Source organism: Strigops habroptila, chromosome 11 (assembly GCF_004027225.2).
Source record: "Strigops habroptila isolate Jane chromosome 11, bStrHab1.2.pri, whole genome shotgun sequence".
Classification (NCBI taxonomy): domain Eukaryota; kingdom Metazoa; phylum Chordata; class Aves; order Psittaciformes; family Psittacidae; genus Strigops; species Strigops habroptila.
The window spans coordinates 15,177,602-15,195,659 of record NC_046360.1 but is presented as its reverse complement, the minus strand read 5'-3'; the positions used below and the strand labels follow the sequence as shown (position 1 = coordinate 15,195,659).

The 18,058-nt window shown below is 45.6% G+C and overlaps 1 protein-coding gene across 4 annotated transcripts; it reads left to right on the top strand.

Annotated features, from left to right (window-relative positions):
- The first annotated feature begins 594 nt into the window (after positions 1-594).
- MAJIN (membrane anchored junction protein) lies at positions 595-17,606 on the top strand. Of its 4 annotated transcripts, none has more exons than XR_003993806.1 (10): positions 595-2,129; positions 6,438-6,483; positions 7,740-7,815; positions 8,952-9,077; positions 10,364-10,395; positions 11,240-11,355; positions 12,876-12,930; positions 15,654-15,716; positions 16,139-16,283; positions 17,119-17,606. XR_003993806.1 is itself a non-coding variant. In XM_030501873.1 (10 exons), exons 1-10 carry the CDS (start codon positions 2,029-2,031, stop codon positions 17,162-17,164), a joined length of 816 nt encoding a protein of 271 aa, XP_030357733.1. In that variant the 5' UTR covers positions 595-2,028; the 3' UTR covers positions 17,165-17,606. The 4 variants fall into 4 exon arrangements, 2 of the variants coding, with proteins under 2 accessions (XP_030357733.1, XP_030357731.1); XR_003993807.1 differs by lacking the exon at positions 17,119-17,606 and adding an exon at positions 16,648-16,681; XM_030501873.1 differs by having other exon boundaries at positions 15,654-15,726.
- Positions 17,607-18,058: the final 452 nt, after the last annotated feature.

Sequence of the window (18,058 nt, the reverse complement as noted above, 5' to 3'; positions counted from 1 at the left end):
AAACTTCCCATTCCTTTTTTTTTTTTTTTTTTAATTATTTTATGGCATTTCCATTTTTTGCTCCTGTCCCGGGTATTTATACTGAGTTACGTTTCTTCCCCGGGATTCCTTCCACCAGTACAATTGATGTGTCCTCTCCAAAGCTCCATTTTGCGAGGAAAAGCTAAGAGCTTCTTAGTGCCAACTAAAAAAAAGTTGTTCATTCTCAAAGCGTCCCCCGTGGCCCCCGCAGGAGCTTCTGTGGGATTTGATTTTCTTTTAACCTTATTAAATAGAACTGTGTGTAACATCAGGTTTTAGTAATGCCTTTAGAACACATAGGAACAAAATGACCTCTGGAGGTCATCTAAATAACCTGCTCCAAATCAGGTATACTCAAAAGCTGTATCACATTGTTCAGGGCCTTTTCCAGTTGAATCACAGAATCATGCAGTCCAAAACTGGTTTGAGTTGGAAGGGAAGTTAAAGCTCATCCAGTTCCAACTCCTGCCATGGGCAGGGACACCTTCCACTAGAGCAGGTTTCTCCAAGCCCCATCCAACCTGGCCTTGAACACTGCCAGGGATGGGGCAGCCACAGCTTCTCTGGGCACCCTGTGCCAGCACCTCAGCACCCTCACAGGGAAGAGCTTCTGCCTCAGAGCTCATCTCAATCTCCTCTGTTTGTGCCCATTGTTACAGTCATGCATTCTGGAAATTCCTCCCACGGCTGTCACCCAGACATGCTGTAGCACACAGATGTCTATTGTTAAGGTTGCTAATTTATGTATTTAATAATGAGGCAGGAAAATAACTTTTTTAACATTAACTTTTGCTTCTCATGATGATTGTTGCTCCAGGCCAACTTTGTCGCAGCTTCGTGCATAACGCTGGGAGGCTTCTGTCAGCAGGACCACAATAGTCCTTGCTGATGTGCCAGGCTGACCTTGGAACACGAGGTCTGTCCGTGATCCTCCACCTCATATGGATTTGCTCAGTTCCTCTTGCAGAGTGGGACAGGAACATCTGAGCTCACGGCAATTGATCCTCTCCCAGTGCCACCACCCTGGCTGCTGCTGCCTCCATCCCGGTCTGATCTCAAAGCTGTGGCTTTGGTTTTTGCTTGCCAAGCAAGGCACGGGCAGCTGTGCTGTGCGGGTCTGGTGGCTTGGTGCCCTGCTCACCCAGTGTGGATCTGGCACCAGGACCCGCTCCCATCCTGCCTCCCTTACGCCATGCTCAGCCAGTGCTCGGCTGCCGGCGGGAGCCGTGTGCTGCGACCCCTCGAGCGAAGGCACGGTCACCAGCTGTTCATCCCGCCCGCAGCCGCCCCCCACTGCGGCACCGCCGCCGGGACGCCCTCCCCAGGCGGGCACCGGCCCCTCGTGCTGCTCGGCTCGGCTCCTGCCCGGCGCGGCTCCGGCCGAGCTCCGGCTCGGCTCGGCTCGGCTCGGCTGAACTCGGCTCGGCTCGGCTCCTGAGGCAAGGACAGTCGGCGGGCGCGGCGAGGCCGGTGGCCGTGGCGGGGCCTGTCCCCTTCAGCGGGGCCGGGCGCTGCTCGGGGGCCTCGTAGGCCGGCAGCGGGGCTGAGGCGGCGGCGGCGGCATCTCCCCTCTCGGCAGCCGAGGCGCTGGGCCGGCGTCCGCGGCGGGTCCCGGCCTCCTCCCAGCACCCGGGCGGCCCCTCTCCTCCCCCGCAGCCTGGCGTCGGTCACGGGCCGCGGCACGGTCCTGCCTGGGGCAGCCCCGGGAGCGAGAGGCCGGTGAAGCTCCAGGGCCGCCGGTCAGAGCAGCGCGGCTGGAGGCAGCGCAGCGTCAGCTCGAGCCCGCCCGCTGCTCGTGCTGCAGGCACCGGGCTCCATCGAACCGCGCGGACCGGCGATGTTCTGGCTGGCGGGAGGTGCCGCAGGAGGGGTTCTCTCTGCACGTTTCCTCTAGAGCGAAAGCTGCTGCCATCTTCTGCCGTGTGACAGGAGAGAGCTGGTGAAGGGTTTAGTAATTTCCCTTTGACTCTCCTCCTTGCCTAGGCTGGCATTCAGGGAGGAAGAAAGATGCCACTGAAATCATTTACCTGTCCGTTGCCTGAAACAAGGTTTCTTCACGCAGGCAGCCGTGTGTACAAGTTTAAAATCCGGTATGGCCACTTCAGCAGGTGAGCATGTTAAAGCTGCCAAGGCAACCTGCAGTCTGAGGGCAGCATGTAGCAGCGAGTTAAGATCAAACCCTAAATTCAGAGCTCGGGAGCTCCTCATTTCCTGCCTTCTTTCACAGACACTGAGAGTGGTCACTTAAAAGCTGCTCCTGCACTTCCCCATGCTGGGCATCGGCCTGAGAGAGTAATTTGAGTTGTAAAAATGCTATCATTTCACTGCCATGTGTGGAGTTTGTGCTGCAGTGGGAGAAGGGGCTGCTTTTCCTGACAGTATTTTAAATTTTCTAAGTGTTTAACTGAGAAGTTCCCCAGCCTTTGCAGCTGTTCAACCCCTACACCCTACATGGTTGCTCAGTCACTGCCCCACAGTGGGATGAAAGAGAGGATCCGGAAGGTAAAATTAAGAAAACCTGTGGATTGAGATAAAGACAGTTTAATAAGTAAAGCAAAAGGCATGTGCACAAGCAAAGCAAAATGGGGCATTCATTCACTGCTTCCATTGGCAGGCAGGTGATTAGAGCCATCTCCAGGCTTCATCACGCCTAATGGTTACTTGGGAAGACAAATGCTGTAACGCCACCGAGTGTCCCCCCTTCCTCCTTATCCCCTCCCAGTTTTACTGCTGAGCATGATGTCCTGTGGTCTGGAATATCCCTTGGGTCAGCTGGGGTCAGCTGTCCCAGCCTTGTCCCCTCCCAACTCCAAGTGCACCCCCAGCCTCCTTTCGCACACAGCCAGTGTGAGGAGCAGAACAGGCCTCGTTGCTCTGTAGGCACTGCTCAGCAGTAGCTAAACCATCCCTGTGTTATCAACACTGCTTCCAGCAGGAATCCAAAACATAGCCACAACCGAACTACTATGGAGAAAATTAGCTGGGAATCCCAGTCAGAAGCAGCACTGCCTTGGAGCTCTCAGAGTTTGTACTTGTTTCTTGGGCTGTCTGCTGTTAGCAATGTACCTTTTGCTGGCCTTGTAATCTGGCGCTCAAGTGTGGATGCTCCTTTGGAAGCTCTCTGGCTGTTGGCAGATGTTTGTGTGCTCTCAGGAATTTTTCTATCAAGGTTCCCTTTCCACTGCCTCCTTCAAACGTGTTTGTGATGAGCCTGTCTGTCTGGTTGTTTTGAAACAAGAGTGAGCCTCTCCTGCAGGCAGGGAGGCTGAGCAGGGCTTTTCGGATAACTGTTTCTCTCAGTTTCTACAGGCACTGTAGTGAGAAATGAGAGTGAAGGGACAGTATTTTAGTCTATGGTACTGCTGGCATGCAAGAAAGAGGAAGGTAAACTGCCTTTGGGTGTGCAGGGGACAATGAATAGGAGGGTTGTGGGAGGTAATGGTTGTGTGGTAAGCCTCAAATAGGAAGTTGGGGTTAGTAGCCAGCAAAGTAATTAAAGCACAAGACGGGAAAGATGTAAAACATGTAAAGAGGGTAATCTTTTACAGGTAAAAGAAAAGGCTATCCCTGAGGAATCTGCTTGTGTCTGCTGGTCAGACACACAGAGATGATGGCCAAGTACTTTGCAAGTGGGCAAAACCTTGACCAGCTCACTCAAGGAGCTCTGGAGTTTTAGTCTGAGACTCAGAATCCTGGAGGCTGCAATCTATAATCACACAAGTTTGAGCTGCTCTGGCAAAAAGAGCTGAAGCTGCTCAGGTTTAAGGGTAGTATTCCAAACCAGGTGCTTCCTGGCTGTGTCCTGCTGAAGGAGTGTTCTGTAGAGCTCAGCCTTGGTTGGAAACTTTATGAGTTGTTGCTGTCTGAGCCTCTGATAAAGAATTAATAGTGATAGTATTCATAAATATTAATAAAAGCCCCCAGAACAGTGGCTCAGCAATATCTGTCTCCCTGTGTACATCCTTTGAGGCTGTGATCATCATCAGACAGCAGTTCAAGGTTGATGCCCTCACAGGCTTTTGCAAAGACCTAACAACTGTTGAGGTTAAATCTCTTTTCATGGTGGCCAGCATGCAGAAACTAGGACTGAGATCCTTGGGAGTCAGCAAGTATCCCTGCATCAGAGAAACAGAACAGCATTGTGCCATCCTGAAAATCCTGTTTTCATGCCAGTGAGGTGGCAGCAGGGCTGAAATGCCATAGGCAGTGATCTGAGCATCTGCCTATGGAGTAGTTTTAGGAGTGTGAATGGATTTCCTTTTGCAATCAGATGTGCTCAGACACTGCCAGAGCCTGGGTTTACTCTGGAACTGACTGTTGTTAATTGCAGAAGAATGGAAGAGAACGTGCTGTGAATGTGAACATCATGCCAAGTAGGCTGTCTCCAGACCTGAAGCTACATGAAATCTCATGCTACACTTGTCTCCTTTTTCCTTTGTTGAAGTAGGCTGGGTCTTTGAAATGCTGTTTCACGACTTTATTTTGGGATGAAGTAGAACACAATTGTTTCCTTAGCTTTGCTTGTTAGCATTTTTGCTGGAACAGTGTCACATCCAGGAGGATTAACCTTCCTTCTTGTTTTGTTCTCTTGTTGACTTTGGAGAGGAAGGTGTGTTGTCTGTCTTGTGGTGTCGTGTGGTGTTCAGAAGATCCTTGAAATGTTGCTCTTGTCTGTGACTGAGCTCTTTCCCTCAACGTAATCCCTTTGGAAGGCTCTGCTGGTAGTGTGTACATGTTTCTGAAGAGCCTGTGGGTGTTTGATCTCCTGGTGTTCAAGAGAGCGCTGCATCTGTCTGAGTTAGTCTTTCTTTACCCCTGCGTGTCTTGTGTGTGTTGCAATTCATTGTTATACTTGAGGGAACAGGAGGAGAGACTTTTGAAGGACCTTTTTGTTTCACAGTATTTTCTGGAATTGGTAGTGAGCTTGTCAAGTCTGTCTTCATGTCAACATAGTCAAATACAGCAAAAGCAACTCCTTGTACACCAAAACTTGTGAAACTTCCCTGCCGTGTCATGGTTGTGGTGAGTGGGTGTGCTTATTCAGAGCATCTGGATTCACTCCCAGTTCCTAAGAGAGAGTAAAGGAGTGACTCCTAAGTGCATCCATAGCCTTATGTCCAAAGCAATGCTATCAGTCTGTCTGCAGATTTGGGAAGTGAAACTCCTTTTGCCTTCAATAAGGTGGTGACTGATCCGAGGCCAGGTTCCCAAAAGATCATTGACAGAGTTGCAAGAGCTGATCATAGAGCTGATCATCTACACATGCGTGTTGCTAGAGTGAGGTCATGTTCACTGAAGATCTTCCGAATCCCCAGAAAAACACAGGTAACAATGAAGGTTCTTCCCTTCTTTAAAGATGAGCCTGTTTCTGCCTCTCTACACTCCAGTTTAAAAGACAATACTCACCCCCTACTCCCCAGCCTCACAACCCAAGCGATGAATGGCCTGCAGTCAGATGGCAGGTCTGACATCCTTGTCAGGAGACCCTGGATGGATGTTCTTCCCATCCTCTTCTCATCACCACAGCAACGTCCCTTCCTGAATCGTACTTTTGTTTTCCTGCTGATCCATGAAGCACAGCATAAGTCTTGGGTGGGTGATACCTGTCCTGCTGTGGTGTGCTGTGTAATTCCTTTCATTAACTTGTGCTGTACCAGACAAGGAGAGAGACTTTCTGAAGAGGATGAAAAGCACTCATCTCTGACCGAGTTCTGGCTGGGGACCCTGACTGTGGAGGATATGAGAATGGCTGCTTACTAAGCCATGTACCAGAGAATGCTTGCATGGCGTAATTCCTCGCACTCCACGTATTTACTTATTTCCAAGTGACATTTGTGTGGTTTCTTTCCTTTCTAATGTGTTTGAATTTTCTTTAAGACCTTCTCTCTCCTTCTGCATTTTATTGTTGGCCAACACCTCTCAGCAAACAACTTCTGAGAAGCTGTCTTACAGAGGATGTAGCTAATATTTGGGAACAGAGTTTGTTGCAGGCAGTACACAACTCCCAGCATCACAGGGCGTAGCTCCAGTGCTGTGAAGGCCTGCTCCTCTGCAGGTTTGCACCGTGGAGGTGATTAAGAGGCACGTCCTGCCAGTTCCTTCTTGTAGTCCCTTGAGCAGAAGAGCATCGTGATAGGCTGGAAGACAGAGGTGCTGGTTTGAGGGCACCTGGTCAAAAAACAACCCTAAAGGTTACTGAGGATCGATTGGAAAGATCTGATCTCCCACAAAATACAAATGAGCACAAAATTCACAAGAAACAGTCCTTGTGGAATAATGGAGAAGGAGTTCATCTGCCCACTGAGTATTTTCTCTGTGCAATGGGAATGATGTTTTGTTGTTGTTTAAGCTCTACAACAAACATATCTCTGTTGCTTTTTGGTTGGGGTGGGACTAACTCTCTGTTTGTTTCACAGTGCTCCTGATTTCGACAACACAGAAAGTGCTGCCAAGGAGTTAGAGGTAGGAGATGAAGCAGGTTCACAGAACCTGAGCTGAAAGTTCAGCTGAGCAAATAATTTGTTCATTATGGGACTGAGGACATTTTGTCAGATGCAACACCTTGAGTGAGAGAGATGGGGAACTTCTCTGGAGAGTATAAGGGTGAAAAAAATGATATAAATGAAAACTGTCCTTGACAGGCAGCATTAGGATGGAAAACAATGTTTCTATTTGAAATATCTCAGAGAAGCTAGATGGTTAGCATTGGACAAATGAAAACTCCTATTTGTTGAGCAAGTTGCCCCCCGTTCCTTTCTGATTCCTGTTGAGATTCATCCTGCAGTAGCACTTGCCCAGGGTTTTGCTCTCAGCCCCAGACCTGCCCACTGCTTTTAACTTGCCAGGCTTGACTAGGTGTCAGCCCCCCCCGGGTTTTTCAGGAGCTGGCAGTACTGGTGAGCTAGCTTGACAGAGGCTGATCTAATGCTCAATTGCATATGCTTTCCTCCTAGCTGTGGAGCTAGTGGAATCAGTGGTGGCTCTTTTAATGATGCCATTACTTTGTGACCAAGCTTGGTGGCAGCTGTTATTGTCATCTTCTTCCTGAGACGGAAGGAAGCTCCTGCCATTCCCAAGGAAATGAGACAACTCTATTGCCTGCTTAAAAGTGCTCCTGTTACTTCATTTAAAAAAGTCTTCAGAGTACAGTAATAACATTATAAATATTATTGAAGAAAATGTGCTGGGTTTAACTGATACAAGAAATTAATGGTTTGGGTTTTGGTGGGGATTTTTTTTTTCACTTTTGAAAAGTACTGAAAGGTATTACCAGAAAAAGTTTCTTGTCTTTGAAACAGGGTTTTGTTGGGACAGAATTACAGTTCCTTTTCATTGAATTGGGTCAATAGCCAGAAAAAGGGGAATATGTTTATTTTTTGAAACAAGTCAATGCTACATATGTTTTGCTGGCAAAAAGGAGACTTCTTAAATGTAAAACTTGTTAAATTTAAAAGCACACCTCCACCCTCTGTAGTAATGGTTAATGTTAATTCAAGATTAAGACATTCACTCACTCTCATTTCAATGAGCCTGTTAGTGCAGCGCACTTTAAGGTGATGGGTGAAGAAGGGGAGGAGGAAAAGCAAAATATCTAGAACCTGCTTTTCCATGATTTGTGAAAACTGTAAATTTAAATCTTTCCCAAGCCTCAAAACTGTACTTGATGGTGGAATTGTGGCTCTACTCTTAATAGTCTTCCCTTTTTTTGGCCTCTCCAGGAAGCAATTCGAGTAATCCTTGGAAATCTTGACGATTTGCATCCATTTTCTACAGACCACTTCACTATCTTTCCATGTATCCTTTCTTTCCTACTCATCAAAGAAAAGATTCAATGATTTGTGTCTGTGGGCAATTACAGAATTTGATGTTCATGTCCAGTAGCGTGCAGGTCTTTAGCTGGAGTACAACTGCTTTGAGCTTTGCAGTTCTATGTTAGCTGAAGATCGTCCTCAGTTGTTGCCTTCACCAGAGAGAGAACTGGTGTGAAGAGAGTGTTTTGCAGTGTTTTCAGATGAACACCCTTGCATTCCAGGTCTGATTTAGCCAGAGAAAATGAGTGTGTATATATGAAGTGGCGGGATCCCCCCTAATGCAACTGCAAGCAAAGCTAGTGCCTTGTTTCAGAAGGTCAGTAAAATGTAAAATGCTCCTCATAGGCTCAGTAGTAGAGAAGACCGCAGTAGTTTTCTTGTAAGGTACATTGGGATTAAATTACATCCATGAGCCTCTGAGGATGGATTGTACCTGCAAAGCTGTCCTCAGTCTGTACAGGAAGAAGTTAGCTTGAGCTTGAGAGACTAGGATAACATTCCCATGAAATCTTACATTGCCTAGAGGGATGTTGAGTATAAAAGTTGTTTCTTGGGTGGGAGCGAATGTGAATATATGCTTACGTACCCACATAGGTGGCTGAGAGGAGTAAAAGTCACCTCACAGTGAGTTGTACTAGAAGTAGGTGAGCTGAGAGCTGGAAGACAATAAGCAGTCTTTTGAACGCACAAAGCCTGCAGGGCTGTCACTCAGTTATCCGGGTCACCTCTTCAGTGTAGTCTTTGAAGTCTAGAAGTAAAAGTGAAGCAAATGTCCTCCACCCAGTATTCACCATATTTTATTGCCCCTTACTCCTTTGGGACCAGCCACCAGCTTTTTTCCTTCTTCCCTAAACTTCCCAGTGGTGATAGCTGCTGTCAAAAGACAGGGGTGTAAAAGCTTTGTGCCATAGCACAGCATCAGCGTGTAGAAGCTAATTTTTGATTATTCTCACAGGCAGGTTTTGTTGTTACAAAGTTCATTTTGACAAGTTGTGTCTGCTCCCTTATACATGTGTTCAGTGTGATCTGACTTTAGAAGCTTTACAAGGGGACATTGTCAGGACTCCTGCTCCTTTGAAATGTTAGCGCTATGTTCTTAAGTCTTATCATCATTCTCAGATTTGAGTAAATGGGAGAGAGTATCGAAGATGAGATTCAAACATGAGAATGTCCATCTTGTGCCTTATCCCTACATTTGCACTATGTATCTAGAACTGAACTCATTTCAGCAAAACGTACCTTGTGGTAAGTCTGTATGGGTGTGTTTGGATAATTTCGGGAAGCATCTATGATCTTTGTCTTGTTTTTCCCTTTCTCTTCCTCTACTGTGCCTTTGAATTAGAGGGAGCAAAGCTGCGTGCAGCACGGCTGTAGTATGGATTTGAAACAGAGCAGAACAGTGTGTATTGCTTTTCTAAAACTTGCTGAATCTCTTTGCCTTTTCTGTCACTGCTCACTCTTCAACTAGTATTTTTGTGAAACAGTGCCCAGTGGCTCCCAACCTTCATTCTTTAATATCAGTGGCTGGGCTGGGGCCAGCACATGTCTATGGAACACATGTTTTTCTTCCTTGGGGTTGACTATGTCTGTTGACATTGAACTTCGCACTCTTTGTTTCTGTTTTCCGAATGAATGTGTTTTTCTAAATAATGATAGTAATAATGGGAATAATGTCTTCTGTAAAATTAGCAAATGTTGTCACCTCCCTAGTGTATTGTTTTACAGTTTCCTATGAATCCCCTGAACAGCCTCAGGCCCCAGCTGAGCCCTCTGTGGGACTCCACATTTAACCTCCTCTGTTGTGAAAACTGAGTGTTTATTCTTACTATTTCCTGTTCTGGTTATTGGTCCCTGGAAAAAACTGCTGTGTTTTCTTATGACTGCTTAGTAGATATTCTTGTCCCCTTTATAAAATGGACAAGTAGTTTCTTAGTCTCACCCATTTGCTTGTGTCTAGCATCCCCTACCAAATAGACTGTATTTGGATTTAAAAACTTCTAAACATGGAGAATTCACTCCCTTCCCTGTACACCTTGCTCCAGTATTTAACTGCCCTTTGCACATAGCTCTACAATGCTTCTGTTCTACAGTTATGCACAACATAATGTGCTGTTACTTTCAGGCACTGAAACATGTATGGATCCTATGCATCAAAGGTTAGGTGGCCAATATTCTGTGGAGTCTATGCTCCACCTGTCCTTGTATCTTCCACCTGGTGCCCAGAACACAGGGTGATGCTAACAGTTCTTCAGTACCTTCTGCTTTTCAGAAGACTCCTTGGACTTCTTCAAGAAAAGCAGCTTTCCCCATCCCATCAACATGTGGTATTCATAGCCAGGAATTCCAGTTCTGAAAGAGCTGTATTTGCAGTTTTTCGATGTCAGCATCTCGTATGCAAAGTCCAGTATAATTTCTAAAAGTAGTTTATCTTGTTCTCAGAAAGTAGGGTGCAATGCAAAAATGTCCTTTTAAGATGGTTAAAGAATGTCCAGTCTAAATACTCACCAAATTTTGTCATACTTCTATTACAGGTAAAGAAGTAAACCAGGGCAGTGATGAGCTTGTAAGTTATGTGTGTGGTTTTGTTCTGTGGTTTGTTTGTCTTTTAAGTTATGTTCCAAATAGCTTGGAGAAACAGAATATAATATAATATAATATAATATAATATAATATAATATAATATAATATAATATAATATAATATAATATAACATATAGGCAATGCCATGGTTCTCCTGTTTCTAGGTGTCAGGCAGGCAATGTTAGATGGCACTGAATTCTCACCTAGTTAAAAGAAATCTTGCTGTCAATTCCATGAGACTTTGAATGAAGGACCTGAGAGTCCTGCTGGCTGCAGCTAAGTGTGTTTTCTGCAAGTCTGAGCTGAGCTGTCAAATGGTTTCTTCACTGTGAGAGTCTCTGAGAGTCTGTAGAAGAATTAAATAGTTTCTGAGGTGCTGCATGTGTCAGAAGCAACAATGTGAAGCTTCTTTGGAAATTTTTTGTCTAGCGTAGGCTTGTTTTCAATATGGGGAAGTATCTGGAGATGGAGTGAATTAGTGAAGACGTCCTGTCCAAAATGCCCAAAAGAAAATCCCCCTCAACCCTGCTGGCACTGCATTCCTGCTAATTATATTCCTAGGCCGTCTTCTGAAGATGGAGCAAAAGGGATGTCCTGGAGAGCAGTATTTCTTGTTTAAAACCGTTGAGCATAGTTCTCTGGATGGCCTCTCAGTGCTAATCTTCTGTTTGAATAAGGCAGATAATCTTTTATGCTGGACTCATTTTTTGGTTTTCACTGTATGAACGGTTTTGCAAAACATGAATGTATATTAACTCTGAATTTTGTTCTAAAATAGAAAAGTCAGCATCAAATTTGATCCATGCCAATTTTGCAATGTTTTGTAGGTGAAGAGAAGAAATGAAGTCTCAGAAAGTACTGCAGGGGAAGCATCAGTGAAGAGGAGAAGAGTGGAAGTCCAAGCAGAGACCTCATGCCCACAGTTGGGTGGTCAGGTTGACAGGTCAGTAAACTACAAAATAGTCTTCCAGGGCACGTATCAGTATTTTTAATGTCTCACGTACCTTCCTCATATTTCACTCCTGTGTAATCCTTTGCCCCATTTTTCTTCTTCCTTCTCTTCCATAGGTGACAGACTCTAAAGCAGCATTACCCATAATTGCAGAGAAGTTGTCCTGTGCTCTCAGGCTCCCATGCCATTAACTAGAGGTCTCCCTGTTTATCATCTTTCTATTAACATTATCTGTAGAATCACAGCGGGATGAGAACTTGGCAGCTGGCTAGCAAACCTGAGCCAGGGATCACAAGGAAAGAACTGCCAACAGTTTTCTAACTGCACCCCAGCCTGTTCCTCTGAGTGGGCTGATGAATGCTGCCTCTTGGCTTGAGGCTGAGATCTCTATCTGTTGATTTCACAGATTCATTGAGGTTGGACGGGACCTTTGATATCATCAAGTCCAACCCCTCCTGCTCAAGCAGGGTCACCCAGAGCAGATAGTCCAGGATGTGTCCCTTCATGTTTTGAATGGACTTCAAGGGTGGAGACACCACAACTTCTGTGAGCACCTGGCTGCAGTGCTTGACCACAGCTGCAGTCACAAAGGGAGCCCAGTCTGGGCAGAGCACACAGACTGGCCTCAGCAGCCCTGAGCAGAAGGGAAGGGTCACCTCCCTTGAGCTGCTGGCAAAACTCTTCCTAGTGCAGCTCTGGATGCTGTTAGCCTCCTTCAGCACGAGGGTGCAATGCTGGCTTACGGTGGATAACTTCAAGCTTAGTCCTTGATTACCTCTCTGAGGCAGGCCCATTATTAGTTAGAGTCTAGCAGGCTTCTTTCTTTCATAGAGTGTGGTTTTTAAAAACAGGAAATTCTCCTCTGTTCGCAAGTGTGTGGCAGAGAGTCCCAGATCCAACACTGTGATCAGAAGTGTTTATTCTCGCCTTTCCCCTTCCATGGCCATGAACAGACCAAGTCAAATCATCTCCCTTGTTGCCCTGTATTTTCTTGGGGTGCTGTTGAGTGCTGAGCTCTCAGAATCTCCACAGCGATACTGATCAGCTCAAAAAGCGCTATTTGTGTGTGAAGCCAGGGTTGGTTTTCTGCATGCGCATCACTTTGTACCTCTCACTCTGTACAGAGTTTCCTCTGCCATTTTGTTGCTCCATGACTGCATCTTGTAGATCTTTCTGTGGTTCTTTGCTACCTGCCCTTCTCTTTGTGAGGATTTGCAAGCTTCCTCAACTCACTGCTCATCCTCTTTTCCATGTCATATAACAGTTCTTCTCCTCTTTAAGTGCTCGTTGGTTTTACTAGAAAAGCAGAAAGCCTAATACTGGAACAAGTGCATGTTTTCATTTTTTAAGTGAGACTTTGAAACATGAGCGCAAATATAGATTAAGGGTATCTTGTTGTCTAGAGGTACTAAAATCCAGATTCCTAATGAAATATTTGGAGTAGTCATTTACAAGTTTGCTTTCTTTTTGTGTCTTTTTGTAAACTCAGTTCTTATTTGACTTATTTTTAGGACTGGAGCTGAGTGTGTTCACCGTACGAGTAAAGCAAAGCATGGATTTGAAATGGTAAGCTACAGAATATTCAGGAAGAGCCAACAGTTTCTGTTTAGTCCTAGATTCTTAAAGGGGCAAGCATAAAGATGCCTTCAGGTAATTCTTCTTGCCTTTTCACGTGCATCAAGACATTTGAGATTCCTGCTCATCAAACTTAGCCATGAGTTTTACAGGGAGACGGCACAAGCTTTTCTGATTGTCCAGCCACAAACTCTAGGGGTGAGCTTAGCTTCTCAGCTTCTCACAGGTGAACCTGAAGATGCCCTGCCTTGTCTTCAGGACTCCAGTCCTCTTTTACCTCAGCTGCCCCTTTGTGCAGAACTCCATGAAGGGCCAGCAGTGAGTACTAACACCTTCACACTGGCTTCAGTGTGGATACTCGTCACTCCCCACCAGTGTCCTTTCTCTAGGCTAGATGGCCTTGCAGGCTTCTCCCTCTTCTGGAAACAGTGTCATGACTTTTCTCACCATGTCATCAGAAGGCAGATTTAGAATGGGATTGTTCCAGAGGGATTGGCAGTTGCTTTCTAAACCAACTGTTCTCCCAAGGCTTTGTTAGGAGGGAAGAGCCTGTTTTAGCCCTCAGGCTGGAAGGCTGCTGTGGCCAAGCTGCTGTTAGGCAAAGCTGCTAGGTAACAGGGTCTTCCTTAACACCCTTGTTTTCCTCCTCCTGGCTGTTGCCCATCCTCCCAAATGTTCCAGTGCATTTCATCCATTTTCTTGATACTGATACTCATTCTAAATTTAGTTCAAATCCCTGCCACACTATTGCCTTCCTGGCCTTTTCCCCTCTCCAACTCTTAGGAGAGAGTCTTTTCGCAGAAGACAAACTCATTCCTCTTGGAATTGTCCACAAAGGAAGCCCAAAGCATTCTTTCAGAAGAGGGTTTTTTACGGGTTTATTACATTTTCAAGATGGGAAGGAGACTGCCTCATACCCTCTCAGGAGCATTCAGTACAGAAGAACTTCTCTAAACCGAACAGGCTCATTTATCTCTAAACCCTGTACCACGTCCCCTGCTCTTGCTCCTCTCCACCCTTCAGCTTACCTTTGCAGGATTAGTGACAGGTCTCTACACATGCCCTTCCTGGCTTCTTTCCTCAGGTGCTCCATACACCCTCTTGGTGGGGTAAGGGTCATCCTCTGAAATGCGTTTTTATTCCCTGCCTTGCTCTAATCACTGTCCCCAGAATGTCTCTGCTCCTTGTACAGTGGTTGGATTTCACAAACTAATATTAGAGTCCTTGAAAGCTGGAGCTCCAGGGTAGCGTGTTGGACCCTGAGGAATAATGTGGTGGATGGCAGACATCACTGTGACCTCGTACTGCGTGGATTAATGTGAAAGGACATGTCCTGAGCTCTTTCCAGGTAAACTGGAACTGTGATGAATAAATCACCAATTCAGGTGAGATGAACCTTGTGCAGAACAGATGCTTGTCCCTGAAATTTGCACTAGTTAGGGCAGTGCTACACTGAGAGGGATGGATGTCCAGATGTCAAAACTGTTGTGTTTATGAATAGCAGACCAGATGTCATGAGCAATGCATGAAATCATGGGCAGAGGGCTTCTCCCTCGTGCATTTTTTTTAGGCTATCAGAGACAGGTACTCCTGTGACACGCTTTCCATTTGGTTTGCTTTCCATTTACTTTCTTCTGGTTTTCAGGACAAGAAGGAAGACTAGGTTTAGGAAAAAACACATCAGTCATTCCTGTAGTTTTTCAGGATTCTTCTGATCATTCCTCCAGGCTCTTGTTCAGTTTAGCAGCAGTGTATGACTTTGGATCAAAATCCACCTGGTGTTTTAGAGTGCAAGTCAAAAAGAAAAGGGTCTCATTAAACAAGAAGGAAATCTGTCTACTCAGTACATGTAGGATTGACTTTACAGCACTGGTTCGGGAAATGGAAGTGCTGCAGTCACATGGGTGTTCAATAGATTGCGTTTTCAGCTATCATCCATCTTCTCAGCCTTCTAGGGCTGTGATTTTGAGAGTAGGCTGTCAGTCACGATGGTTGGAGTCAAGCCCTTGTGTCTTTCCACTTACCAAATGCACCAGTGAAAGCCAAAGAAAGAAAGAAAGAGAGAACCAAAAGATGCTCAGCACTGCAGATAATTTTCCTAACTTAGTTAATGCTCTGAGACTTAGCTGCAAAGATCTCAGTAGTGCAAGAGACACACCATTGAGGAGGGAATCTGTTCTGTTATCTTCTCTTTATGACAGAGTTATTTCTCTCTCTCTTAAAGAATCTTCCGTGCTGATGTTGTTGTTTGTGGTCCTTCGTATTCCTGATAGCCTTCCTAATGGGTATTCCTGGCTCACCTCTTGCTTCTGACATTTCACTTTTGTCCCTTCCCTGTTACTCTGTTTCCTATGACTGTGTGTTAGTAGGGCTAGTGTCTGGGAGCCTGTATTGTCCAGTGGCTGTTACTTCCCACAGCACTTCTGTTCATGTGTTTTCAAATCTCTGTCTATGCCATAGCTGCTGTTATTCTTTCACTATCTGCTGTACTGAAGTCTACTCAATAAATTATAGCTTATGTTAGACCTGTGAATGTCCTGAGAAGGGAGGGTAGAAATGTATTAGTGAAGAAAGTCCTCATAGTAGCAGGAAAAAATATCATGGAACAAGAGTATAGACCTTGCCTTTTAGTTCCTAAAGCAAGAAACAAATAAAAATCTCCTGTACAATAAAATTTTACATTGTGTAACAGTTCCTGGGTTCTTTCCTTTCAGAATTCCTTCAGAGAAAATGAGTGTGAGTTTAGTCCAGCGTCCCTTACAGTGGGCTGCAACCAAGTGAGTTTCTGTAAGTAACGAATTCCCAGATTATTTCATTCACATTGGTCATATCAAATCAAAAGCTGCAAGGATTACGTCGTTACTAGTTTTCCTTCAAGAATCGTGTTTGGTGTTTTCCAGCAGGTGAGATTGGGAATTAAAACCACCATAAAGCAGTAGGTCACCCATGATTTCGGCTGAGGCTCTCTTCCCCCATCACGAATTCCCACCCGTACAGCTGGGCTGCACAGTTTTCAGGGCTGGGCTGTGAGGTGGCAGCTCACCTCCAAGTCAGCCTGCATTGGGATTGCTTTGAAACCTGCCAGGCATTAGGTCAGTCAGCCTGGAGCCACCTCTCAGTCTCAGCATCTGCTGTTGGGTGTACAGGGAGTGTGCAGGGAGCGAGCTTGTGGTTTTGTTCTTGCTGCTGTTTCTTACAGGGGGACCTGTGGTGCCTAACCCTGAACAAAGAAGAGCAACCTGTCAGGCTGACGGTGCAGGGCAGCTACTGCAGCAAATGGACCGAATGGTAAACAAAGGAGACATGGAGTTGGACAGAAGAGGTCTCTCAAAGTTCTGGAGAAGGTACTAATACTGTGGCTATGAGCAGATGCAGTCTGGCTGTGTCCAAGCCTGTGTCAGAGACTATGCCTGACTCTGGCAGTTCAGATGATTCTGCCTTATCTTGAAGAATGGATCCCTCTTTTCTGTGGTTAAACCAAAGTTTCCTAAGGCAAAGGAACATTCAGGGGTGTCCTTTTGTCTTGTGGTAAGGTGCAACATCCCCAGTAAATGTTCCTCTTCTGAGCTGTCTTTGGGGGGAAAAAAAGCACTCACATGAGGATTACTGACCACAGCCACAGCCCCCATACAATGTGGCTTTTATCAGCCGAGGAGTGCCATCTCCAGCCCCATTTCTAAAGGACTCAAACACTCCCCCTTTTAACAGGGCCTTCCCAGGGTGGACCTTCAGCCCCATTAAGGTAAGTACAATCTTTATTTGGCCACTTAGCAACTGTGGCCTTTGTAACTTTGACTCCCAAAGACACCATTTTAAACCAAAATTAAAGTAACCATGCAGACAGTTGCTGGGCATTGTTGACTGAAGAATGCTCTAAAGCTGTTGAAGTTGTGTCCCCCAAGAGTGGTCTGTTCACGGCACAGCACAAGCTGAACAGTAGCAGGAACTGTTTGTTTGGTAGCTGAATCAGTTGTGGCAGAAATGAAAGCCCCTGTAATCAGAATGTGTGCCGTTAACTGCTGAGACTCGACTGTTATGGCACAAGTTAGTCTTTATGTTTCCTCTATTCTTTCAACCTTCCTCTGTACTATTTTGTGCTGGGGTTGTGTCTTTCTGGTGGATGCTGCTATTAAGTGCAAGTATTTTAAGTGTAACGTGTTGTTTTTGTTGTGTCCCCAGCACAATCTTGTCGCCACTACAGCATCTTTTTGGTGGAAAGAACTGACCTGAAAGCACTAAGTTGTGGAAAAGTAAACTTGCAGCGTGGCTGTCGGGTGGGATTGTTTCTTGTGTAGTTCCGCTTTTCACATTGCTTGTCTCAGCTTTGAAATGCTTTAAATGAAATTCTACCTTGTTTATATTTTCAAATTAACGTACTGGAGATGTTGGGTTAAAGTGTCTTTTTCTTCACAACCTGGAGTATTTTGGGAAAAGAGCAACAAGCTTTAAGATTTTGATCCTTGAGTGTCATAAATTGGGAATTTTGCAGTTAAAAATTCTGTGAGATTCTAATAAAAATCAACCGGCATCACCCTGGGACTGCATGGTATTTTAATCAGTCTCATGCAGGCAGAAAACACCTTTTCCCTCTCAGAAGAAGCAGAGGTTTCTGGTTTCAGATAGACCCTTGTACTATGCTTCACACCATTAAAAAGGTGAAAATTGGTGAAAGTATTTTGGATTATGTTCTTACCACCAAACTACAACTTGTGTAATTATTTATGCCTTCGATAAGCAGTGGGGTGAGGCTGGGAGTTGAGATTTCACTTGAGATGCTCAGGCAGCTTTTTGCCATCACGCCAGTACATTTACAACAAAACATCACTCTTCAGCCATCTCCTGAGCTAAGGCACCATAAGCATGTTATGTGCACCAGTGCTGGGCTCAAGCCTAATGCCGAGTAGTTGTTACTTTACCAGTACTCTATGTAGTACCTGACAACACCCTCAGAAGGAGCATGCCCAGGCAGACAGACCTTCTCCTTGCAGGAGAAGGCCAGGCACTGTGCAGGGTAGGTGCTCTCAGCTTGCTCTTGCCAGCAAGAGGAGTGCGAGAGCTCCAGCCAGGAGCAGGCAGCTCTTGCCACAGGCAGAGGCTGACCACAAATGACCTGCTCAGA

What these genes read in the sequence shown, in the direction of transcription:
- MAJIN (XM_030501871.1), top strand. Translation starts at nt 2,029, where the DNA reads ATGCCACTGAAATCATTTACCTGTCCGTTGCCTGAAACAAGGTTTCTT. An exon ending in TCAGCAAAACGTACCTTGTG is followed by an intron (nt 9,078 to 10,363) that starts GTAAGTCTGTAT and finishes CTTCTATTACAG; the next exon opens with GTAAAGAAGTAAACCAGGGC. An exon ending in CTGCAACCAAGTGAGTTTCT is followed by an intron (nt 15,727 to 16,138) that starts GTAAGTAACGAA and finishes TGTTTCTTACAG; the next exon opens with GGGGACCTGTGGTGCCTAAC.